General features: G+C 39.7%; 1 protein-coding gene and 1 long non-coding RNA gene across 2 annotated transcripts in view; one reads left to right on the forward strand and one right to left on the reverse strand.

The window, feature by feature from the left end:
* Positions 1–27,757, reverse strand: part of cntnap5a (contactin associated protein family member 5a) — a 111,769-nt gene that overhangs the window by 69,708 nt on the left and 14,304 nt on the right. Inside the window, exons 2-3 of the mRNA XM_044366215.1 lie at positions 16,878–16,988; positions 11,183–11,376 (exon numbers count right to left, since the gene is read on the reverse strand). Of these exons, the coding sequence (XP_044222150.1) occupies positions 11,183–11,376; positions 16,878–16,988 (305 nt within the window). The remainder of the gene's footprint in view (positions 1–11,182; positions 11,377–16,877; positions 16,989–27,757) is intronic.
* LOC122992424 lies at positions 339–18,845 on the forward strand. Its single transcript, XR_006406046.1, has 4 exons — positions 339–462; positions 6,570–6,573; positions 14,245–14,257; positions 18,836–18,845. It is a non-coding gene; the product is annotated as an uncharacterized LOC122992424 (long non-coding RNA).

The raw sequence follows: 27,757 nt of genomic DNA on the forward strand, positions 1-27,757 counted from the left end.
ATGGATATTTTCTATAATAGCAATGTATGAGTTGTCAGTGTGTAATGTGTTGGTTGTGGTTCGTAGTGATGAACCTACAGAGAATTATCAGTCACTCTGCAGCTTTATAGTGAGTTTCAGCTCATTGTTTATCTGTCCGGCTGCAACTTTACTGTTCTGCTTCACTCTCAGTGCTCTCATAGCCTTGTTTTAGGCTGCAGCAGGCAGCTGTTTTCAGAGAAAAAGCTGTAAAAAGCCGCCATACACTACCTGCTCAGCACCAAACAGCAAACACACACAGTTAGCTGTAGACTAGCTGGTGAACATAGTGGAGCATTTAGCAGCTAAAGAGCCAGATATTTCCCTCAGGAGTTGGTAGAGAGTAAAAACAGAAGCTAAAAGAGAGTGAATATCGGACTCACATTCACCAGGTGGACAGAAACACGACTCCACATGAATGATAATGTCGCTCCGTAACTGCTGGTAACTGTTTGCCAGTAAGTTCAACATATCAACTTAAAAGCTGATGATGCGTCAGTGTTGTTTTCACTACTTGTTTCCAATGTTGCCGGTGTAAGCTGGCTAATTCTAAGCAGGTTTTGAGTCTGTAGTGTGCAAAAAACCAGTATAAGATGAAAATTAATATATAATATAAACTGGACAGTTAGTATAGAAGTGGGACACTGCTTCAGTCTATTTGAACAAACATTTGGACTGTTGTTTTACACAGTCATCAAACTCTTATTTCTATATTTTTTCACAGCTAAAGGTTGAGTCTAATTGTGCAGGGGTACGTCTGCTGAGATCAACAGTCAGCTCTCTCATTAGTCCCCACAGCTCAGGTAGCAGCACTGAGCCATTACCTGTGAACTTCACTTGTTAAAATGCCAGACGGACGTCAATTAGCATGAGCCAAAGGTCTGGGTGAAAGCTGGGGTCGGCTGGCTCGGTGCGAGCTTCATCACAGACGCCTGACTAATTAGCTGCCATTCATCCTGCTGCTGCTTTTTTTAATTCACACATGAACAAGAAAGAATCCAACAGATTCATTAAAACATATACGTGAACTCCAGTTTTCAGTGTACCAGTGCTAGTTTTGAGTTGTTTGATATAAGCTGGCCGGCTGCTACATAAAACTAGGGAGTCTTAAATACTTAAATTCAGATATGAAATGTTTATTTAAGACGGAGCCTTCTGAGTTAGGCACACAACTTTCACAAGTTACTTGATCCAAATCCTGAAGGTCCTGGTTCAAAACTATTAAGTTAAGTAATTTAAGTTAAAAGTACAATATGAAACTTTTGCAATTTAGGTCCAAAGTATGTCTTAATGTGGAGAGGTGATGTGAAGCAGCAGAGATATTCCCTTCAACACGAGCCTCGTCCATCTAACCAATCAGTGAAGGCCAGAGTCAGGGGCACACATGCATGCGCTTCTGGGTCACTACTCCTCTCCTTCTGAGGCACCAAGCTAGCGTTAGCTTAAGGAAGATGTCACGATGGCGGACTCATTGTCTGAGACACTCTACACCACGAAGAAAGACTTTTGAAGAAGAAGAACAAAAGCACAAAGAAATCGACAATTTTTTTTTTTTTATGAAGAATTTATATCGGCGCCGCTTTCACCAGATGGAGGTAACTTTGTAACAACGTAATTTCATGACAGTAACATTACCTTTACCGTCTTTGCCTGTGAATCATGCCATAATAATGCAGTTACACTCGTAGCAGCTAAGCACCTATGAATATAAAAATTATTTGTATTTCAATAAAAAATGGAAATAGGTGTAAAAATACAGCTTTATCTCTGGGGAACATCCCCAACTCCAGGAGTGATGTCCAAATAAGGAAATGTGCGTTATGTCCCAGCATGTGACTCCCCTCGTTGAGACCTGCTGATAGACGTCACAGCGGAGCAGAGGAGAGACACTGAGATAGCGATGTAACCGACCTGCACGCTGGTATTTGACATGTTTTTTTTCTTCTCAAAAACAAATATTTTTTAAAATATTTGTACAAAATAAATGTTCATTAAAAAAACACTATTTGTGCTTTGCTGAATAAGCACCACCTCTATAAGCAACTTTATTCTATTTCTAGTAATGAGAATCAATCAGTCACATCTACCAAGTACACCAAGTCACCCCTCTGGTCTGCTGTCATTGTCAAATATTAGAGCAGAATCAATTTGTGATCGCTGAGTTATATTTTTCATGTCCGCCAGCTGAATGTGTTTTAGTCTCCACTAATTAGGTGCTTTCCCCTGGGACTCTGGTTGTCTGTCACCTGTTTGTACGGCTCCATTTAATTTACATAATGGTCTAACCACACTCAAGAGTAAGTCTTATTCCTTATCAGACGTGTTTTAAAATGGTGAGTTTTGCTTTTTTTATGAGAGAAAACCCTTTAAGTGAGGACTATGGGTTTGTTTGACAAATGTGCCGCCGCCGGTAAAAACCAGAGACTGTGGGCTCATACGAGGCCGAGACGCAGCGTCGTTAGTCAAACACCTGTTCAACATACACTTCATCATGCTGCCAATTGTAGAAAGAACAGTGATTACAACAGGGAATATTTGGTCTGGATATTGACCAACTTGTCTACTTATATTAGATGGAGATATGTTTTATTATTGAATCTCTATTAGGTCAGTAAATCAGGTACAAAGGGGGCTTCTGTATATTATGCTAGTGATTAGTTGTCTGTCTTTGGTGTAGTATCAGGAGGTGATGCCTTCAAAAAAAATGCATGTTTACTTCTTTACCACTTTATAAAATCTTGACTGGAGGAACTTAAAGGTGCTAATTTTGATGCCACTTTGACCTCTTGATGGGTTTTCGTAGTGATAGTTGGTTGTCGGACACCATTTGTTGGGGTTGTATGATTTTAATGGCTATTATCAGATTTCAGGGATTTCATAGGACTGCAATTTTACAATAAAAAATAAGTAAAAATAAATTCTAAGTGAAAAGAGCGGTTGAGTTTAAAAGAGATTGGGGAGCTGGAGATGATGTCTTTCGTCGAGGGGGAAGTGTCACAATAGAGCCTCGTTCAGGTGGCTGGACACACTGCTGAACACCTCTTCCTTTTTTTAACCTTAGCCGTCTGAGCTTAGCTTTGAACCAGGATTTGTCATTGTTGTAACTCACCCTGGTGCGTGATGGTATACAGCTGTCCTCACACAAGCTGCTGTAGGATTTCCAGACTCCTGAGAACATCCCTGTTTCTACAGTCAAAACACTCACGGAGGTCCTCCACAGCTTCACTTTTCCACTTCTTAGACACCCTCGCCACAAACCTAGACGTCTTTCATTTCTGGCTGTGTGTGGGCATCAGGTGGCGGGACACACACACACACACACACACATGGGACAGCCTGGTAGGCACCGCTGTTTGTAGTGTAAAAGTGATCAAAAGGGTCTGAGTGGCCAAACTCTGTGGAAGTGGAATTCTCAGGAGACTTCATCCTAGCTACTAACACACTGCTTGAACATCGGTGTGGTTGAACTTCTGTCTTCTGGATCCAAGACGCATATTGTATTGACACAACCAAAGCATTCTGGGAGGAGAGGAGGCTTCACATTGTGACAAACCTATGTAATAAAATCTGTGTTGTTCTTGTTGAGTTGGGTAGACCAACATAATTACTTTATCTGTGGTTATCCATCACATAGCTATCTTTATCTGTGTAACTGAATGATTCCTTATGGCAGGTGGGCAAAGAAATACTGTCCATTGTTAACATGCACAAAAGGCAGACCAGCACAACTCTGTCATTATGGAAAAGGAGGCCTTTACCCAGACAATAGATGAACTAAAACAAGAAATTGACATTCAAGAGGTCTGCATGGATGCACACAGACAGATTTCAGCACTCTTTAGTAAATGTTCCTTTTTGTATTGTTATTTTTGTCATTATAGGGTAGAATTACATCTGTGGGTATATCACATTTCATGCTATATGTTGCTCATGCTGCTTATCTCCACCAAAACATCAAGCAAAGGGAAATACAAAGAAAGTGGAATTATCCATTCATGTGGCGTGGAGCAAAAAATCTGGAGAAAAGGTTACAAACTGTAATTAAGGTTACAAGAATATATTAATGATCTCTTCTGTGTGAACCAACATAAAGAAAACATCACAACTTTAACATTAAAGCAAGAGGAAGTTTGCTACACTGTACATAGACTGGTCAGTCCTGGTATATAATCAAAGCATGTAGAATATGTTCATTACTGTGGAAATCTTGAGTTGATGTCATTGGGAAAATGACTGTTGAGCTGTCTGTCTTATTTTCCTCTGTGTGATTATTGTCGACCGGTGTTTTTCACCAATCACTAATGCATTTCCATCACCGTAGGGTACTGGAGAAATAGCCTGGTTTATAAAATTGTAAATGGTTTGTCCTCCTCCACTATGTGACTTTGTGATTAGATCCTCCAGAATATCCTCTATAGATTGTACCATTTCCTCACACTGTATTTAGACAGTCAGCTGTCTGTGTGAAAGCCACAACTCAGTGGATGTCCTACCTGATGATATGAAGAACTGTAGTTCAATCAATACATTCAAGGCCAAATTAAAAAATCAACTAAAGATGAATCAACTGTGTGACCACTGAGTCTAGTTTGGGTGCATGAGATGTGCTGTTGTGTGTAGCTTTGTATTTTGTATGGTGTGTTCTCTGTGTTTTTTTTGTTGTTTGTTTGTTTGTTGTTGTGCTGTTGTATGTTTTGATTGTAATGGACTACAGATGCAAATTAGCTTCAAGCTAACTCTGGTGCAGTGCATCATTTATGCTTAATACTGCACACTGTCCCGATCAATAAATCAAATCAAATCAAACGTCACTGATGAGCACCGCTGGCCACCACGGACAGATGCTTGGGAGGCACAGCAACATCTGGATTGAGCAAGACTCTGTTGCACACAGGATCCTGATCTCAGTGATCATGAATCGAAGGTGGCTGAGGGACGTGGAAAAGTTTTAGCCTTAATTAAGGTAATAGTTCTGCATTTCTGTAATTGTTCTGCAAGTGTGTGCTCACTTTTGTTTAGCTTCATTTGTTTTTGTGGACATACATAAATAACAGAATGTGTTTTATCCTTCATCTGTCAGAGAAACTACGTTTAAATTGTTTAATAATTTGCTGTATGTACCACATGTAGATCAACAGCAGAACTGGAGTCATTTCACAACCACATCTTGATGAACACCTCTCCCCAGTTACCTCACTAAACCACTGACTTACATGTATTCATAATTATAACACCACAAATCAACAAGTGTTGTCATGTACTAATTGTTGTGTTGTGTTGTATCTTTTTTCTTTTAGGGGCCGCAAAGTCTGAAACAAACAGTCCAGGAGATGGAGCTCATATACTGTCACAGTTCCAAAGGACTACAGTTACATGTCAGATATGCAGAGAACCATTGTGAGAAGATGGCTGGACGATGATGACGAGTGGGTGTCTACAAAGAGAGTGATGCATCCCTCAGACCCACAACAGCTCAGGCTCGTCTCTGGAGTCCCAGCCTCCGATCACAGAGCAGCTCCTGGGGCATCAAGTCAGCAGGAGACTTGGAACAAACAGACTTCACTGGAACAGCAAGCCTGAACAAACCAGTAAGCGCCTGAACAAACCAGCAGACACTTAAACAAACCAGCAGGTCACCTAAAACAGATGCTCGGAGCTGCACTTTACTAAAAAGATTCACTTTTACCAGACAGACCCCAATAGAAAGGCTTCCTTACTGGACATGCAGAAAACATGAAACCCAATTTTTTTTACATGTAGATGTCTGTCATGCATATTTGTGTAATCAAGCGATTCTTAAATTGTTTTTGTTGTTGTTTTTTTGACACCGCTGGTACCACACAATAAGCAGTCGACCAGAACAGCAGCTTCCAATCACACACACACACAGGAGATGGACACTACTTCAACAATATATTTTGTATTTTAAAGTTATACATTTTATTTATTAGGGTTAGGGTTATGGTTAGGGTTATGGTTATGGTCAACCACTACATGAGTGGTTGAAACACTGGTAAAACACATTTTTATGTAACTTATATTTATAAGAAGTTAATAATATTTTACATTTTGAAGCATATTATCTGTCATGCTTTCATTTACCTTTGGTGATGTTATGACACATAGTTACAACTTTTAAATTCAATTTAATTCAAACCAATTCAATGCAAAATACTGTTTAAAGCTTCAAGCGTTCAGCTCTGAGCTCATGATTCAACTTATTTGAGTGCTGTAATGATGTTGAATTGCATTACACTGAAGAGAATATAATTGTTTTTAGCCAAAAAAACAAGTATTATGAAACATTAGATAACTGTGTTTGACAAATTAGGACGTCACAAAGACACAGATGCAATATTTTATTAGAATGTAGCGCAAATCAAAGTGAAAACAAATTAGCCAAAATTACGAATAAATACAAAGACAAATGTTCTCCAAGCTGTTTACATAATGAGACAATATGGTGTTCCATAGATAGTTACACACTCCTGGGAATGAGCCCGCGGTTTGGGGGATCTGGGTATTTGTCTCTGATCCTCTTCACACAGCAGGATGGTATCACAACCCTGACCCATGTAACCATACTGCCACAGGACAAACTGTCTGTATGCAGCATACCTCTCCCAGATTCAGACAATCATGAATAAATGTCATTTTTCATCACCTCCTGGCCAAACGTAAGACTCTCTCCTGCAGGACGACGGTATCCGTGTGAGGCGGAGGAGGAATGCAGGATTGAGGCTGCTGTCAACAACATTTGCACTCAGTGCCCGTTGGCCTCCTCCTACACCTCTGGCAGATCCACTACTGGGGTTGTGCTGGGATGGTAAGAGGATTAGATGCCTGTCAGTCTCCCTCTCTGATGGCGAGGACATCAAAAATGAGGCTGGGGTCATGGGTCAGGAAGGGCTGCAGGACTTGGCGATAGCTGTCCAGGTCCAGGTTTTCAATGACTGTCTGTTGCCAAAGTAAAATGAAAATACAACTGTACAAATTAGTCTGCCGGATTCTTCTTCTTGTAAATGCCGAATTACAATATAAATATTGATTAACAATATAAATAGTAACTGCAATAAATAAGTTTAGTTGCCAGTGTATCACGTCCACTGCAATCTAAAATCCTGCAGTAAATCCTCACTTCATGAAGGTTATAATGTTTCAGAGAGCTGTTAATTCAACTGTCTGATTATTTTTGAGGCTGTAGTTTGTGGTGCTGCTGAACTGTGTTTCATTATACTGTTATTTAGTCTAACCTCACTGATAGGGTGGAAACTAAGGGTGTGCCCAAATACAAATACATTATTCGGCAAAGCACAAATAGTGGGTTTTATATGAATATTTGTTTCATACAAATATTTAAAAAGTTATTTGTTGGGGGTGTTCCCCAGAGATAAAGCTGAGCTACTGACACAAGCAAAGTGCTCCCAATGGACTCTCCATAACCTGTTGTTCCTCTTCTCCTTTCCACAAAGTTAGGTTGTAAAAAAATAGGCAATAAATGAAAAGTGCAAAGCAATAATCGCCTTTGAAGTTCTTCTCTACATGTTACAGGCTGTGCTGTCTCTGTGTTATGGGTGTATAAATAGGTAGAGGTGTGGGGACCTCCTTCATGAGGTAGTTTATTCATGAACACTTATTGTAACACTTTAATTTTCTACAATTAAAAGTGTCATAAAAACAAAAACAGGATTTTTAAGCCTCTTTCCACTTTTATTCGAAAACAAATACAAATAATTTTGCTGCCTCAACAAATACAAATACAAATACTCTGCACATCCCTCGTGGAAATGAGATTAGATATCAGTTATCACCTCCATAAATGGAGGATTTGTTTACAGGACTTCTGTATTAGACTGCATTAGTTTTAGCTCGGTGACCATAGATGTTAGTTAGATAAAGTTCAAACTGAAGCCTTGGAGTCACAGCTAACCGCGTCCTCTTACTAGTAACGCTAACTAGTTTTTATAAAAATGTTGTCTCCACTATAATCCATCATTTCATATTGTGGCAACTGTTTATAAAATATGCAGTTCTTACCTGTGAGGATGATGTTTTGTGAACGCTGTAAAATCCCAACAGAAGAGCTCCGTTACTTCCAGCCCCGGAGAAAAATCAATACAGAGGCTGTTTTGACGCTTTCATAGGAGTCTCATGCTACAGCTAGCTTGATTTCCAGAAGTTGCATATTGTACCTTTCAAGTATTAAGTTTATCAGCTCTTTGCTTGTGAGAAAGAGAGAGTTAGAGTTGATTTATTAGAACGAGAGTGTACGACCACGTCAGACATCCCAGGATATGAATATATTATTATTTTATGTATCAAGGCATCAGTATTTATCTTGATATTAAGACATAGTATCATCTGCAAAACCACATGGTGAAAGACCTGAAATTATGTACAAATAATTGTATTTAATTCTCCCGCCTCTCCTCCCTAAAGCATAAAAAGTGTTGTTTCAAACAGCTACAATCCAAGGTGGAGTAATAAAGTCGGCCATCATAGAGAACTCCTCTCTCATCAATCAATCAACCAATCACTGCGCAAAGTGACTATATACTGGAACGGTGGTGGGGGAGGGGCTTTCTGAAGCTACTTGACCAGCCGATGAGTACTTCTAATAGAGTATACTGGCCGCTTTAGAGTCTGAGTTTAGTAAATTTGTGTATTTTGCCAACCAGGATGTCAGAATTCACTTGTATTTCACAATCACACACATGTTTACTCTCATATACAGTGAAAAGCTGCAGTGGAGGCTGTTGTCATGGAGATCAGAGCTCAGTTTAACCAAATTCAGTTCAGTCACAGTTCAAATTGGACTTTTTAATTAAGTCGGTGGTAAAATTAGTTTTGGACGGGTTGTGATAATTTGGGCTATTTTTTGTACCCTTTGGGCAGTTTCCATTGATTAAAAGTTCAGCTTTATTCCAATAAATCGTCCTCTTCTCTCATCAGAGTAGATTAAGTCATATCAGAGTTATTGTAACTTTTCCGACTTATAAAGAGCGTTTACTGTTATGCTCAACTTAATAATACTTAATAATATGTTTGTGCCCGGAAGCCAAACAAACATGGACGCCTCCCATCAGACTGATGTAGGTTAATTAAACCCACGTTTAAGTGATTTGGTGTTAATCTTTAATCTTTACACTTCTCAGAGGCTGAAGGAGAAGCTTCCCATACGGTATAAACAGCAGATACTGTAAGAATCAACCGCAATCATTTATACATCAATGCAGACTGATTTACTGACTTCCCTGCTGTGCTGATTCTAGTTGGAGAATGTTTAATTGAAATAAATGATTTATAGTTTAAGCATTAATCTGTTGTTGCAACACGTCTGCAGCAAGTGTTTAGTTTGATCCTGTTGATAATTGGCAACGACTAGGACCAAATTTGTAAAAGAAAACTGAATAACAGGTTATCATTTGATGTATTTCTTCAATATATCATACATGTTTCAGACAGTGTTTAAGTTCAGTTTAGTGTTAGTTTGTGTGTGCTGTGTCTATTCTAAACTTAGTTCTTTGCTGTGTAAGATGAGGCAGTTGTGTGTCTAACAGTTAAGTTTATTCTGTTATACCTTTACCTGAGCCAGTGATAAGATAAACTGTAGTTATGTAGATGTTTATGTGTAAAACTGATAAGCTTTTAGAGGATAGTGTGGTTTGTCCTTAATTTAATATAGTAGTGATGTTATTTTGTGATGCTACTTGGTGCTTATGTACTGTCATATATGGACTGTTCCTAGGTTAGCTGAACTTTTGACTTATGTTTCTATCTGAGGGTTGCTGACCTGTAAGGTTAGTAAACAGATGTCTTAAATTCTGTACGAGCAGTATTTAAGGGACTGGTTAAGTGCCAACCTTTCAGACAAAGAAAAGATAGCTAGGTGGTATCTTTGTCTCCAGAACTATGATGCATTATACTTCTTATTGTATTATTTGATTACACTATTTCATAACCTGACAATGCTCTCTTTGTGTGTTTATTGAGTGATCAGCAATTTCCCATCACAAATTTCAACCAAAATACAATGACAACTGTCTTTGTGCTGCTTCGTTTGAATGAACCTCCCACCTGTGCACCGTGTTCTGGTCACCAGAATAACACACAGACAGGCAAAGTGAGTTTCAACGTCAGGAAAATACCAAACTGTCGGAGCACCGCTTGGTTCTTTTCATCTTTACATTCATCCTTTATGACATGTACACAGCATCAGCTCAGTGATCGTCAAAAATAAATGTTATGTCAGTTTATTTAAGCTAATTTGAAACCTTTTCCTGTTCCAATGATTATTCTGTTAGAGGTCTGTGATAAACTATGATCCGTTGGACTCAACAGTCCGACGCCGGGAGTCTGAGGTGGCCAAAATGCAGCACAACGAGTAAAGAACGGATCAACATTTGATCGGCTTTATTTTACCGCTTTACTGATCCTTTATCTGCCCGGATCATAGCGATATCTCTACTATAAACATCTTAAAATGTGAATGAAGTGAGACGTCTCTGCAGGATGTGTCAGGGTCTGTTCACAGCAGATGTATTTCATATTCAATATATTCTACATGGAACATTTTGATCTTTTGTTTCAGTAAACTGCAGACAGTCTGCACAGATACACGGTGATGGTGATGATGATGATGGTGGGGATTCTTCTTTCTCTAGATATTTGACCCTGTATGAGAACATTATTATTCCAAACTCATGATGTTTTTAATGGTTTTTCTACTCCAGTGTACTGTAGATAATACAAAGAAGTGTGTAGAGCAAGTTAAATAATTCAGAGCAACACACAGCAGCGATGTGGTGTTCACCCTCACATCCTCTTTTCATTTGAACACGAACGACAGAAGACGCAGCAGTGACAGGCCTGTGGTCTCCTAACAGCACTGATTGGTGGAAAAGACACAGATGTTGACTTGAGCCCGTTTTTAAATTCTCCTGATGTGAACAATTCATTCTGTGTGTTTTTTTTTTGGTTAACGACTGAATAATGTTGTTAAACAGTACAGACATACAGTAACTAGGGCGAACACAATAGATCATAAAGAATTAATGAACACACTCAGAGAAAAAGCCTCATTTCTTAAACTCTGATGTCCATTAACAAGGCAGAAATGCAGTGTGGAACAATAATAAACAACAGACGAATATGTACGACTCACCCCGACACCGTCTTCCTGTCTGTACTGTTTCCAGGCCTGACCCGTGTCACTGTAGAGCAGCAGATAACTGCTCACCCAGTCCGAGCTATCGTAGCGCCCCTGCGTGGCCACGGCCGTCACCTCCATCCGGTCCCTGAGGTCCACCTGGAGCCACGGCTCCCGGTCCGTCACCATGGGAGACCAGCCTCCCGCTCCTGAGAGAGAGCAGAAACACACAGGAAGAGCAGATCCATGGGAGTGTTGTGGCTTTTTCTTTCTCCTCTGACACACTTTTACTCAAGTAAAAGTCAAAATGCTCTGAATATTTTCATTTGTACAGCAATTCTCAAGCTACGAGTACATTTGATCCACAAGGTAAAAACTACAACAGAGCTGTATTATGTAAACAAATATGTCTAGTTTGTAAAAATGTGTCTTAAAGCTTAAGGGTTTAAAAGCTGAGTCTGTGTCAGCAGACCGAACACCAGCCGAGGAGCCGCTGCAGCAAAAAGCTCCATCGTCCTCTGACCTTAACCTGGACTCTGGATCAGCTGACAGGCCTAACCCTGCAGATCTGAGAGGTCTTTTTGGACAGTAAAGAGTTAAAAGTTCATTGCTGTAAAGTCATGAGTAGGATTTTGCAGAAGAACACTTTGCACGTCTATTTCATGAGGCAGACGTGAGAAGTTGCAAACATACTTGCAATGACACTTTTATTTAAGACATTTCTGTAATAGACCTTCATCAGGCAAATAGTTTATGACCATGAGACGCCATCTTTAATAGGGAGCGACTGTAAGCCTGCAACCAGTTCCATCCATTTACTATATGACAGACTCCAATATCATACATGGAGCTAGAGGAGTAAAACACTCTGTACAGTAACAATCATAAATATACCTAAAAATGCTTACATTAAATGGGTAGATTACTATAAAATAAATGCTTGCAGGTTACATCTGTAGATGAACCTGCAGGGACACATTTACATGATATGTGAGAAAACAACATCAATAAATAAATAGAACCCTTCATCATAAATACAACAAGGACTCACAAAATTTCAAACACTATATTCATGCAGCGTCAATGCAAATGTGGCACATAGGAAATTTACACTGATTTAAATATGTTATTTTTTTTTATATGTAGGCTATAAAACTTTATTTTGAATAACAGAACCCTCCCACCCCACCACCACCATTTAATTTCACATAGGCCTACTGGTAGTTGGAGTGGAAAAGGCACGAGACCACCTGGGGGTATATAAGCTATGAGCGGTTTCTCTCTTCAGTTGGCAGTTAACGTTAAGAGTAAAGCCAGTGAAGATCAGCCGACTCACACAGTTTCAATTTGTTCTCTCAGGTGGGTAAATGTCAGGTAAGCGTGTGTTCAGTTTTTCGGGGTTTTTTTTATTGTTATTGTAGTGCTTTACGTATTGTAGCGTGTCTGTAGGTTATTAGTGTGTATGCGCTAGCTAGGTGGAGCAAGTTAGCGCTAGCTTGCCAGTTACGATGATAGTTATCTTTAAATGAAACAGATGTAAGGTTTACCTGACTGCACTGATATGTATGGATGTGTAAGATTTAATGTTATAGTGTTTTGTGGTTTGTATTTTCTTTGTTTTGTTCGTTTTCCTCTAGCAGCTAATAACGTTTATTTTCAGTTTGTTTATAACAGTTAATAACGTTTATTTTCAGTTTGTTTATAACGGTTATAGAACGTAGTCAGTTAGAGCCAGAGCCCGAACAGCTGATTAGCAGCGCTGTTGTTTACCGTTGTCAAGGCAACCAGGCAGCTCACGTTGTAATACGTCACGCGTAAACAGAGAAGAAGAATGAGGGAGATTATATTGTAATGTAAATGTTGCGTGATTGAAGTTATGAGGGAATGAGATCATTGTTTTATACCTGAAACAATAAGAATTGTAAATAATTGTAGATAATAGACTGATATAGCGCTTTCAATGTTCTGATATAGAATTGATCATTTTAATAGTCTATTTTATATATATTTTGTGATTCTGTTAGCGTATTGATTTTAAATGGAAATAGCTAGTTTATACATGATTACTGTATTTTCAAATATTGAATTTTTATATTATATTGTTATTGTTTTGCATTGTTGTTCTATTGTTCCGACTAATTTAAGTTGGCAGTTAACGTTAAGAGTAAATCCACTGAAGATCAGCCGACTCACAAAGTGTCAATTTGATCTCTCAGAATAAATCATTTTTCTAAAATATGTCACCCCTCGAATGAGCTTCCACTCTATGGGCGTAACACAAACATATATGCTAAGTAAATTTGCTATTGGTGTTGACTTTACATATATATATATATATATATATATATATATATATATATATATATATATATATATATATGTATATGTATGTACATATATATATATATATGTAAAGTAACAGTAATAGTTTTACCTCTACCCTGTCAAGACTGCATACATTAAATGAAGTAGGAGCCTATAAATAGATCCTACAGATCCCGAGAGGTATTTACAGTCAAAAAATGCAGGTTTAGCAGGTTACATCTGTGGATGAATCTAACAGAGCGTTTAGAAAAAGTCAACACCAATAAGAAATGTACTTAGAAAACCTCCACAATACTAAATACAATAGACATCCAGGCCTCAGAAAGAACATGCAGCATATATGTATGCATTGATGCTGCATGAATATAGTGTTTGTGAGGCCTTGATGTATTTATTATTATTTATGATGAAGGGTTCTGTTTATTTATTGATGCTGTTTCCTCACATTTTATGTAAATGTGTCCCTGCAGGTTCATCTACAGATGTGACCTGTAATATCTGAGAATGCAGTTTAGCCTTTGTGACCCTAAGCATTAATTTTATAGTAATCTACACATTGAATGTAATGTAATGAGTGTTTTACTCCTCTAGAGTCTGTCATATAGTAAATGGATGGGACTGGTTGCAGGCTTACAGTCGTTCCCTCTTAAAGATGGCGTCTCATGGTCATAAACTATTTGCCTGATGTTGGATTTTAAAACAGATTCTAATGGTTTTAAAACCTCTAGTTGGTTTGCGTGGGTCTGAATCAGTGGAAATAATCCAGTTGAACCAGAATGCATCACTACAAACCAGGTGAGAACATTCTCTCCTCTCATTGGTCAGATGTGTTCTGGGGCGGCAACACAAACGTAAACACAGGAAGAAGGTCCTTAAGAAGCTTTTATCAGCCCAAATATCAAGAGGACGATGTACTTGGTTGTTAGTCCAGGTCGGACCTCGATTCATGCTCCAGCTAGCTGCTAGCTGCTAGCAATTTCCCTCATATGCATCCCAGCATGCACCTGGCTACAGGAACCCTTTACCTCAAACTTGCAGAATACGTCTTGTATTTGGTCAGATGGAGGTCGGATCACGTTCCCAACACAAGCTCCAGAGTTCACATAGAGCCTTTAGAGGAGGTGGTCTCAGTCTGGTCCCAAACAAACTCTGGAGCAGTTTGTTTGTTTGTTTGTTTGTGTTGGGATGTGATCCGACTCTGCCAGTTTGAGCTAAAAAGCTCCTGTAGGAGCACGCTGGGATGTTGATGAGAAAATGTAACAGTTGCTAACAACTAGCAGGAGGATGAATCAAGGTCGGACCTGGACTAGCACTACGAAGCACGTTGTATTTGGCCAGATGACCTTCTTCAGGGGTCTGTTCAGAGACAGGAAACAGCTGATCCCAGTCAGTTCAATCAACTCTGAGTGAAGTGTGTGCATCATGAATGAAAAAAGCCATCATCAACGGAGCTCCGATACTACGCGTCACCATGGCAGCAGGTAAATAAAAGGCAGAGAGCCTCCATTATAACCCAGTGGACGCAGAGATATTAATGCATGTGTATGTGGACTGAACACATTTATATTTAAAAAAAGGAACCTGAGTCAGAGTCTGACTGTGTATCAGGCTGCAGCTACATTACATTTTAAATATATTCATTCAGCTTTAATCTGACGGGAACAAAACACCAGAAGCAGCAGCTGGAGATAAAAATATAGTTAAAGATTTCAAAAATATATAGAAGAAAGACATATAGACATGACTGTAAGCTCACAGTCTGATCCAGTAATAATGTGTTTGGATGCATAAAAGCAGTAACTCTGGAGTCATCCTCCTGAGTAACAAACTAACATCCAAACAGGATTTAGATTCTGACAGACAGTAAACCTCCACTAATGAATACACTTTGATATATAACTTTACTAAACCTGCTCTCTGGAGTACACCCCTGAGCAAACAAACTATAGGTCTGAAAACATCCGAAACTGTGCTGATGTGAGAAGAGCGTTTCAGTCTGAAGCTGCAGCTCCAGCATTAAGTTTTACATAAATATTCCTCAGTTGGTAAAAAAAGACGATTGGGAAAATGTCATGTGTGTTGTCTGAAGTTTAGCTCACTGTCAAAGATAAACTTCATAGCAGTGCTCTCATTATTTGGAATAAAGTGGAGTTTAACTGCAAAATGTTCTGTGACGTCGAGTCTCTCACAGCCAGCTTGTTGAACTTGATGGAGAGATGTTATTACTGTGAGATGACCTGGTGGCAGCAAATACACTGACAACAGAACTGGTCCAACAGTCAGGAAGTAGGAAGAGCTGAAAAATCTCATGAATTTTTCCTTTAGTCAACGTTTGTGACTTTCTTCTACAGCTTAAATCAACATGAAACAAATGTCTGGTTCTTTGATGAAAAGTTGAAGCTACAAGACTGTGGACAAGATTTTGGGTTAGAAGTTAACTACGACTCCCAAGGTGCATTTCAGCAAGAAAAACAGCCGATCGCCAAGCTTATTTGTCCTCTCTGGTATCAAACTGCAGAGATGTTGTGATGTATTAGATCAGTCTGATCAGCTGCAGCGTCCGATCAATAACTGATTTCCAATTAACTAAAGAGGGAATCAGGTATTTAAGGTCCCTTATTGATCGTTCTTCTTCCGCCATCATGAAGGTCGTCTCAAAGCGCTTATTTGTGTTCCGAGGAGCGAGGAAACACCGAAGTCGCCTCCTTATTGGAAATCAGTTATTGATTGGACGCTGCAGCTGATCGGACTGATCTGATACATCAGAGAGGACAAATAACAGATTCAATACTCACAAATTTGATATCTGATTTGTTTTCTTATTCATCATCTAGTTTTAAACAGGATCTGTGTTCATTATGACAAAAGAACCAGAAACAACTTTTATTCATTCATTAGAATTTTTTTTTCCTTTCATCATCTGTTGTTTCCCTCCAATAATGTTTATTAAATAAAAACTTAATGAGGAGAGTCGGTTGTCAGTCAGCTGGAAACACAATATAATCAATATAATCAATATAATCAATTATCGTCATTTATTCAGTCTGAAGGCTGAAAACCCCTGAGCGTCAGTTAGAGACAACAGTTCCATGTGAGATACATAGTTTCCATTTTCCCTGAAACATTTGGCCTAATAAATAATTTCCAGTCTGTATAAGATATTATAATCATAACCCGGATTATTAAATGATACAATTAATCAATAAACCAAATAAACACATTCTGCCAGCAGATGTGTTGATGTGTGTCTGAGCAGGACTGATCTTTGTCAGACAGAGTGACGACTGTGTGTCTTTATTAGTGTTAGAACACAAACTACCATCAAAGTGACTGACAGCTTGTGACTGAAATGAGGAAATGTGAGTGTTGAATGTTCTCCACTCACCGTCTCTTCTGTTGAGTTTGGCGTTGTGAGCGGCGTAACTGAAGGAAGACTCCGAGGAGCTCTGGAAGGATGACTGTGGTAACATGGACACCAGCGGACTGTTGCAGTTATCTGTGGAAGAGAAGACAAACGGTGTCCTGACTCCGGCTCTGTACTGAACACACACACATTCTCTCAGATTAATGTAAGCAAGAAATTGCGATGGCGGAGGAGCGGATGGTGACTAGTTACGTGAATCTCTATTGGCTGATTGTCAACCTCATGCTTGATGACAAGACTCCAGGAAGTCACTGTCACTGGTCAAGAATAACGTTTCTACATTTCAGTTTCTGAACGGCTTAAACAAACGAGAGCTTTAGGCTGCGTTCACAACAAATCAGGCGGTGCGGCGAAAACGTCAGTCATCCCATTCATTTGAATGGGGGTAGGAAAGTTGAGCCACAGTCAACTTTTGGAGAAACGCAACCCGACGTCACTCCGGTTGAAGGCTGCTGTGGCCAATCACAGCAGGAGATCAGACTGACAAGAGTAAACTCTGCCATGAAGGAGGACAAAGACGTTACTGGGATGAGGGGAGGACATTTCTCTTCGCTTGATAACGTTATTTAAGTTAGACTTCGCTGTCGGCTTCCCGACTCATTTTAAAAAAGACGAGAGGAAAAAGAGCAGCTGTGGTCGGGCGAGCTAGAGCGTGAATGAAGAGAGGGAGCGCTGGTAGCGAGAAGGCCGGTGAATCAGATCAGTAAAACATTATTTTCGGATTGTTTCACAGCGGTTACGTTCTAGAGCACAAATAAATACGCCCACACCCCCCCACACGCACACCTCCGCTTGACCCTGCGGCTGAACGCCTTACAGTTGTTTTGTTGTTTCCCCCTGCTTCCAGTATCTATGCTAAGCTAGACTAACCACCTCCTGAGACAGAGAGTGACAGTGATATTCTCATCTAACATGTTTCCTAAATGCTGAACTGAGCTTTTGAGTTTTAAACATCCATCTTAATGAGTTGTTTTCCTCAAAACAGAAAAACCTCAGTGTGGGGAGATAATTTTGAGGACTTTTGAAACAGGACAGAAGGAGACAGATGACTTCTCCAGAGGCAAGAAAAGCATTCAGTACATTTTTTTTATTTGTCCTGCTGAAAAGGAAATAAATAGAAAATGCACCCTTGAGGAGGTAAAGTTGTTGGTTGAAAGTAAATCATCAGCCTGTCATAATGTTGAGAGTTTTTTTAAAGCAAGTATAGTGTGAAAATAACACTTCTACAAATGTCTCTCCGACCGTCCGTTAACTCGTGCAGTGACCCTTTAAAACAGGACAAAGAGGCTGCGGATCCTCTCGTGTGTGTGTGTGTGTTTGCTCTGTTTAATCCAGCAGTGCGCGATTAGAGCAGATTAAGAGTCCAGTGATCTCATCTTCCTGTGATGCAGCACGACCACGATAATAACACCGAGCCTCATGCATGAATGTTTTCCTAATTTTCTTTCTCTTTATATTTGTTCTTGCACAAAGCAATAAGAGGAAAATAATTAAATCCTACGCGGGATTCAACCAACCGTCTTTTTACTGCCTGAATTTGGTCATGAATCGCTCGTTTCAGCCTGATGAAAGTCACCTGTTCATGAGGACGTTCCGCTACGTCGGTGGGTGAGTTTCATTCACAAAAATGTTCCCAAAGAGTAAAAACAGTCAGAAATCAGCAGACAAACACAGAACAGATTTAGTGTCAGTAGGACTGGAAACTATAAGAAAACATGAATCCATCAGAGCAGCTGCTGCACTGTGACATGAAGTTAGATGCTAGAAAACATCTTTCTAAAGCAAAACGCTCCGTGACTGATATGAGAGGAGGTCATGTGACTGTCACAGAGATATTAGAGGAGAGAATATCACAGCCTACATTAGCTGATGTTACAGCTGCAACACAACATGATGCTGCACAGAGAGACACTGAGCAGCTGTTTACTACTGACATTTAAAATACGGCAATAAAAATCATAAATTGGCAGCCATGCTGATGAAAATATGGTAAACAACGTCAATTTCGGTATAAAGTTTGTTTGATTTATATATCTATTTTTGTTCATTTCAGTTTCGTATTTAATCTCCATATTTTATTCACATTAGGACGTTATAATTGTGAGTCAAACAAGTGTTTGTCCTCTTGTGAAGAAAGGCAGACGTGATGTATTCATGACGCAGCTCTGGATCGCTCCTACATCCTGTTTGTATCCGAGAGAAAACTGATGAACGGCGCAAATACTCTTAAATCAGTCGTACGTGCTTCTTAATTGCTTCTTGCATGAAGCTCGATGAGTTCTGACAGAAACAGGCTCTGCTGTGTTTGTCGACACCTGGGCCCCCGTTCTTCAAACGTAGCTCCACTAACTCGGGCCGACGCTCTGTTAACGAGCTGAAATAATCCTGTTAATTCTCATCCAGATAATCTGGTTTCTTTGAAGGCAGTTTGAGGATTGATTTGTTGATCCTGGATGAAGTTATCTTGAATCACCGAGGCAGAACGAGTTGAAACCGTTATCAGCATTCATGTGATTGGCTGAGTGCTGATCATGGGATTGCTGTTAACCCCCCCCTCCACTCCCTCCCCCCAGCATGCACTGGGGCAATAGATCTGATTTGATGTGTGTTCCTGCTGTTATTTACTGTTTCTGCACTTTGATCACACAATCAGAACATCTGTCAGCAAAGTGACTTCTGCAGTTTATCATATAATAAGTTTTGGTGTTAAAATGTCATTTAAATGTACATGTTGTGGTTCTGTTGGTCCTTTAACTGTAAGAATATTTTAGGCTTCATAAATTACATTTAAATTCCTTTTTTACTGCACAAACTTGCATTTAGTTGTATATTTTATCATGTGTGAGTATCATTATAAATCTAAGAAAGTGAGACAGTCGTATCTGAACATCATTTATATCATCTTTGTCTTTATCAAACAAACTACAAGAATAAATCCGCCACTGATGCAACCACTGGTCCATTCATACGTAATAACATAATCACCAACTGTTTTTCTGATTGATTCATCATATTTAATCATTATTTAAGCAAAATTGCCCTAAAATTCTCTGTCCGTGCTTCTAAAATGTGAAGATTTGCTGCTTTTCTTCGTCATATGTGACAGCAAACTGAATATGTTTGGATTTTGGACATAACAAGACATCTGAACACATCTCCTCGAGCTATGAGAACAATAATAAGCTCTTTTCACGGTTTACTGACAATTCTTAGACTAAATCGAGAAACTAATTGGCAGATTAATCAATAATGAAAATACGTAGCCCTGGTGTGGAACTAAATTTCCCCTCATTATATGATTTATGTGATGCAGAATTATTATTTTAAATCCTTATTTATATGTTCAAACATTATAATTATATTCACATGCTCATTATTCCTCAGTGTTGGTTTGACACTTGGCTGCCAGTGGGGGGGGGGGGGGGGGGGGGAGTCACTGGATACAGTACGTGTGTCTTATTGCTCAACGTCAGTCAACAACTCCTCAGCTGGCTCTGAAGTGTCGTTCTCCGAGGTTTAATAAATACGAGCTCTGATCTGCGGCAGAGATCAACCATCCGCAGATAACAGCGGGAACTGATAGCTCCTCCTGAGCTGTCCTCCTCTCACATCACACACCAGCAGCTTCTTCCTAATGCTGATTTCAAGTCTCACTAAAGTGGATCAAGCTGGTTTTTTTTAGGACCTAAATTACAGCAGAGCAGCTTTGTAGTCGCAGATGTTCATCAGGGAAACACGATGACTGCCGTCTTATCCGGCACACCACCATCGGAACTGTGATTATTATTGTTAATATTATGCAAGCATAGCGCTCTTAATCTGTCCGTGAGACCCTACTTGACATTTTAAACCCTGAAAAGGACAACTCTCGCTGCCGCAATCTCCCTCTCTATCCGTCCATCGTCTCTCACTTCACTGGCTGACAGAACCTCTTCAGCGTGAGCTGATTGCCTCTTAAAGGAACATACCGCTGTGTTTGTGTGTGTGTTAGCTCCTGATCTAAAACACAAATTAGCTCCTGTTATTTTAGGTTTTTCTGCTCATTTATGAAGGAAGGTTGTACAGTTTTCAGCCATTTATTTCCATTCTTTTCCATGTTGTGTATAACAATAATATATTTTTGCAGATTGTAGTAAAATGATTAGATGTGGTTAGCCTAGCTTAGCATAAAGACTAAAGCAGCAGGAAACAGCTAGTCTGACTCCGTCCAAAGTTAAAAAAAAATACACCTGCCAACACCTCTAAAGGTCACTGATTAACAAGCTGTACATTGTTTGTTTCATGTGGACACGAACGCACATGTAAAACAAAGAGTTCTGGGGTTACTGATGGATGATCACTACACAGAGAATACACTGTTGTTTATTAAGAAATTGTTCCATCGCACAATGAAAACCACAAATCTTTCATTCTGACATTCTCTGTCTTTGCGTACGGTTTAAACAAACGAGATACAACAACGTGCCTGCGTTTTTATGCTAAGCTAAGCTAAGCTAAGCTAACCATGTCTCTTACTTGTTAACACTGTCAGATTGAAAAGTGTTCCTGATATTTTAACCTCCTCATATATGTTTATGGGCTGGACAAAATATTACAAACACTTTTCAATATAATGCCCTCCAGTACACCATCACCGCCGCTACCACCTCGATAATAAACGTAAAGTAGAAAACTGTGAATGTAGAAGCTTCGTAAAAGTAGAATTTACGGCAGAGCGGCTGTGTTGGTTTGCGTTAGACTGTACAGGTGTTCCTAATGAAGTGCTCTGTGATATATATATATACATATATATATATATATATATATATATACACCCCCTCCCATCCCCCCTTTTTCTGAAACCAAACCCACATCCTTATACATCAATCTTCTCGTCTCACTACGGCACTAAGGAACGTAACAGTAAAACCTTTGGTCCTGTAATTGGCTCCAACACAACATCTCTATAAACTTCAGGTCATATCTTCAGTCGATTGCTTTTTCCTCATCTTCCACAGCACTTTACCCCCCCCCCACCCCCCCCCCACCCCCCCCGCGACAAATGAGACCTTGACGTCCTGGAAAAAGTGAAAACAAACCAATAAGGTTTTAACGGCGTAAGACATGTTCTCAAATTGACAAGAGGAGCCATAACTGTCAGGCTAAAACCATTCCTCCGTGTGTAAAATGTGCATCTTATAAACCCTGTTGTTGCTGTTGTTGTTTACAGCCCCTGTGTTGGGAGCCAAACGCCGAGCTGTCCATCACACTGACTTATGGATAGAGGCTGATTTGGCTGCTGCCCGCCGCCTCCTTGGCCTGTGGGATAATTGAAAATCCTCTACAGCCGTGAATGTGATTGTGTTATGGCATGCTCTCTATGCAAAGCTCCGGGGGCTTAAATCTCCAATTCATGCAAGCCCAGACGTTGCATCTGCCTCCTGCGACGGCACAAACACACGAGTGTGACCGAGTGTGAAAACTCTTGAAGCCATAAATACATCAAGTGTTGGAAAAAGAATCAAAGACTTTCAAGTACCTCAGTGGTGTTTCTTTGTACAGAGTCAGCTCCTCAGACAGGGCTTCTACAACACCACAGGTTATCTGTCACTGATGGTGTTTGGGATAAAAATAATAGATGCCACCACTCACCCCCCCCCTCTCCCCTCCCCTCCCCTCCCTCTCTGTCTCCCCCCAGGAAGCCATCATGCTGTGATGACTACAAAGATGGACGACTGCAAACAGATTCAGTGTGTTAATACAATGCTGACGACACGTGCCCACGCGTATGTGGACTCAAGATGGTTTTTAATGAACTCGGACTTGGCTCAGTCTCGGTCTCCCGTCTCGATGACTGAGTCCAGCCGGCTGCCTGCACACTCCGCTGTAAAAAGTCTCGGTTTCCAACGTGTTCAACGCTGTCTGAGTAGAGTTGCGAAGTGGGAGGAGTTATTTCGGGGCGCCCTCGGTTCCAGAAGTAAAAACTGAATTATCAGGGTTGAATCATCAGGGTCTAAAGATAGAGGAGGTGTTATTGCTGTACACATTTGTGATTTGTGATGTTTGGCTGTATAAATAAACATTTACTTTACTTGACTTGAGCTGAGTTAGAAAATATCAGGTTCTTTGATAAAAAAGTCGCAGGTACTCTGCGGCACTCTGGGCATTAAAACTTCAGGGTAGACGTAAACTACAACTCCCATGGTGCATTTCGACCAATCACCAAGCTTAAAATTTGATTTAAGTGCTTCCACCTGCGAGCATGTGACCAAGTTTTAAGCTAAAGTTTGCAGTGTTGAGTGCTATGGCGTCATGTTTTGTTTACAACTTCAGCGACGAAGCATTTTGAATTCGTTACGCTCTGATTGACACCTCTCATCGGCTTCTTCTCCGTAGCGACAGCAGCCGAGGCTCATGGGTAATGTGGTTTATTCTTAGCCGTTCCACCAAAGTCACAGACAAAACCTGACTTCATAATAATGTCAACTGGTGGTCAGAATATAAACCTGTAGGAGATTGTTTCAAGAACCTTTTAAACGGGAAAAACACCAGCGGTCACTCGTTATCATAAGACATACTGGTGGCACACAACCAGACCTCGGCTTGTTTATCACCAGTATGTGACCGTTAGCATTAGCAGCTAAATACTGCACACTATAAACCACTGGGTTAAAATATGACCACCATCACAATAATTGGGTTAACTTTACCAAGCAGCCAGTGTTACACACATCAAGATTTACCTAAAAAAACGTCACAAATAGTTCGTTTCTTTCACAAAAACGACGTGTATATGACATTCAAAAGATACACAAGTTATGAACAAGCTCCAACCCAACAGTATAAGAAGAAATAACAGTAAAACTGGATCTTTAGAGGCTTTCTGGGTAACATTAACACAGTATTGTGTCGGTGTTATATTGACCCAAACTGGTCAAAACACACTAACCCCAAACTTCTCCTGGTTGACTGAAGCTTTATTATCATTCTTTCATGGACAAAGACATGCTTTAATGAGTTAATGAGCTGTATTATTAACATATATACTCACTTCAAACCATAAAGAATCAGCATTAAATTGTATTGCATGATTGAATTGCAGTGTGATGTATTATTAAAATGTGTCTGGATGCATCATCTGAAGGATTTACTGAGCTCACAATTCCCCCATCTGTTTAGCACTATATTAGTTTGACACGGTGTGTTATGAGTCATTTCTTAAGTGTTTATTTAATCCTTATCAATGCTAAATAAAGTGTAACATCCAGCTGGATCGGACCTGTTTAACCATCCATGAAGTCACGTGCAGATTGTATTGAATTCTTCCGCTGACCCAGAATCGGCTGCAGCGTCTCTGAGTCTCTCTGGACTTGCAACTCGCTCCAGTCGAAATACAAGATTTATGCAGCTTTGTGATTTTTTTGGCTGAAAGACAAAATGAGTTGGAGAGCAGGCGGCTCTGTCAGATTATAGGTTTACTGATTTATGAGCTGATATTTGACTTCTGCCAGAAGGATCAGAATCAGATTTACCTGCTGATAACTCTGCTTCAAACTGTACTCCATCGTTTTTTACAGACATCAAGTGAGTTTGTGACTTCCTGTTAAAGTCAAAAGAGTTTTAAAGAAATAAATTACGAGAGAAATGACAAAGAAACTTTGTGTTTGAAATGACGTGTGATCAGAACTCATCCAGTAGATTATAAACCTGCAAATGTATTAATTGTTTTCTAATTGACACATTATCCATTTATAATATAATACTTTACATTACTCATTTATTAACTGATTTAGATACAATTTAATATTTTTCCAGTTTTTCTTGTTGAATGAATGAACTTTTTTAAATGTATTTTTATGAATGAATGATTGTAATGATGAACGTCCTTCAGTGGACAATAAACTATATCTCATCTTATCAATAGTGACAGTAAAACAGGAGTCAGATATGTATTAGGCCATATCATATGATTTTCTATAAAAACTGGTAGTAATAGACTTTTTTTTCATAGAAGACTTGTTGACGTGTTACTGCAGGAAAAGTATAAATAATAAAATGAATGATGGCTGAATTTAAGGGTCGTCGTATCGCTGGTTTATGTTGACGTCTTAGTCAGATTGTCTGCAGTGAAAAAGGCCTTCAGGAGGAAACTCAAATGAAAATAAATTTGGTTTGAAGTGTCGATAATAAATGAGAAAGCTGTTGACAAAAAAAACAAAAAAAAAAACAGGCCGTAATATTTTACTGGGTCCAATAAACTGTCATCCTCTGTTTTAGTTAGTTTGAAGTGTCTATAAATAAAAAGAAATATCAATTTACAAAAATCTGCATACTCAGTATCACACACATTTAGTCAATTATTGTTCCATTTTAAAAAGTAATAAGGGGATATCATTGAAAATCTGCAGATTTAGTTTATTGACACATCATCTCAATTATATAATATATGTTTTTACATTTAATAAATGATGTCAGTCTATAATTATTCCAGTGGTACATTCAATAGAAAACGTGGTTAAGATGGAAAATAGCTTAAAAAAAACATAAAATTGTAATAATGCACCTTTAAAGCTGAGCTAACGGCCTCCAGTGTGAAGAGTGTGTTGGTGGGTGTAGTAGATAGTTTGGTCACATGACCACAGTGTGGATAATATGAAAGGGTTTAATGTCAGTGTTTGGTAGCAGCAGGGCTCCAGACCTCCGGGTGGTATCGATGAAGCCTCATACGATCCCTCGCAGGGATTAATAGACTTTCTGCTCAGCGATACGCTGAGTGGAGCCGCCGAGGTATCGGTTGACAATTAGTCCCAAACGCCGGCTGAATTCGAGGAAGCTGGCGTCGATACGAGTGATTGAGAAACAGCCTCATTTACTGTAGCACTTCATGCTGTGGAAACAGAGCTGAGTGAAGAGTTTACAGGCAGGACGTTGATCTGCTGATTAATATACTGAAGCCAGGAAGAGAAATAAATATATAAAAAGGATGATGAATGATGAGAAACGACACAAAATACTGGTGAAACAGTCAGAAGTGGAGATAACAAGTCGAATGTTTAAAGATATTGACTTTGCATCCTAATTTTTTCTTAAAAAGTCAAAATGTTTGCTTCCCGTTTCCAGCCGCCAGTTGGGACATTGTTTTAAAAACTGTGATGCTGTTGCCATGACGACAGTTGCATAACTTTAATGAACCACCACAGGTTTCCCTAAACCTGACCAGACCTTCACCACAGCGTTTCATGTCATTAAACATCATTATTGTTTCACAGTGACTGGAAACGGTTTTGGAAAGCGACATATTTATATATTATATGTATATTTTTGCTCCTATTGGTCGTTCTGGAGTGCATTGCTACAGCCGCCAGATGGCATAAACATAACTGTAGGCTGAATTTTAGAACTGTACTGTGGTTTAATTATAAGGATGTGCTGCACAGTTTTTGGATTTCTGTTCATTATCAGCCGGATTATGAGATTTCTTCCAGCTGCTGTCAGCTCTCTGCGGCGGCGTTGGTGTTAGAAAGTGAACCCGTCATTAGACGACACTCTCTGTGTGTTTCTGTCCAAAGACACCAGCAGTTAGAAGCTGATTAGCTTCTGCTAAATGTCAGGCCTGCAGACAGAGAAACACTGCAGGGTGACAGAGAGGTCTGAGTTTCCCAGCAGCCCCTGCAGACGCCGCGCTTCTGATCCAGTAACACAGTCTGAGTCACAGTCTGACCCTCATGGTGGGAAATCATCACAGTCTCAGCTGATGCAGCAGGTTGAATGAGGACGACGAGCCATGAAGAAACTTTTACAGCAAAAAATTCCCTCGTGTCATTTCAGGGGAATGTGCTCATTATTCGCTCTGATGCAAACTCTGGTTCCAGGCATAAAAGTCAGCGGTGCAACATTCACATCCGCCGTGCCCTTACCTTTCACCACGCTTCATAAACGTCACGCTGAAATGATGGCTTTGTATGCAAAGAGAACCGTGTGATATGAATGTGATGACAGATGAGCTGCTCGGGCCTAAAAGCTAGACCTGGAATTCTGCTTTTATTCATTACTGACTGTTAGCTTGCCGGGCTAAAGCAACACACTGACTACAACCTTAAAGCGCCACCAACAGCCGCTAGCTGCTCCAACTTACTCTCATTCAAAAAGCATCAACTTCTCTCCAGAAATACTGAGTCATTCTGGTCTCAATCTCTAAATTCAGACCCTCTAATAAGTGTGCTGGTGGTCATTTTGGAAATTATTGCTCCATTAATAAGATTTGAAGACTTATAGCAGCTTTGATGTCGGCCATGTGACCGCTGATTGACAGTTGGCTCCAGGACTCACACTAGTAGAGTCACACAATTGTCACAATATTTCACTAAGTTTAATGTGACTTGATTATGATACCTGCCCTGTTAGCACAATTTAGCTAAAGTAGCTAACCCAATTGTGCAGCGCTCAGTGTTCCCAGTAAGCTAACGTTAGCTTGGGTCGGAGGTAGCATGAAAGACAACGCTCTGCGCTCCTTATCTGGTCAGGTCCTGGTTCCAGGTGGAAAAGATGGCGCCGACCAATCAAGTCAATCAGTGATCTTTATATACAGTCTGTGCTCTATTTTGCTGCCAGTACTGGAACAAACAGTCTATATGCAGTTCTGGTGATGATTATGTCCAGTTTTTATTGCAAATATAGATGTGCATCAAAATACAACAGTGATTAAGAGTCTGTAATGAGACTGATCCAAGAATAACGTCACAACAGGTCATAAATGCCCAAAACAAGCTATATTTATGATGATGTCGTAAGTGACAGACGCCATCTAGTGGCTGTAGAAATTACGACGAGAGCCGAGGAGGAAATCAGCTGATGAAAGTAAA

This window comes from Thunnus albacares, chromosome 11 (genome assembly GCF_914725855.1).
Source record: "Thunnus albacares chromosome 11, fThuAlb1.1, whole genome shotgun sequence".
NCBI lineage: Eukaryota > Metazoa > Chordata > Actinopteri > Scombriformes > Scombridae > Thunnus > Thunnus albacares.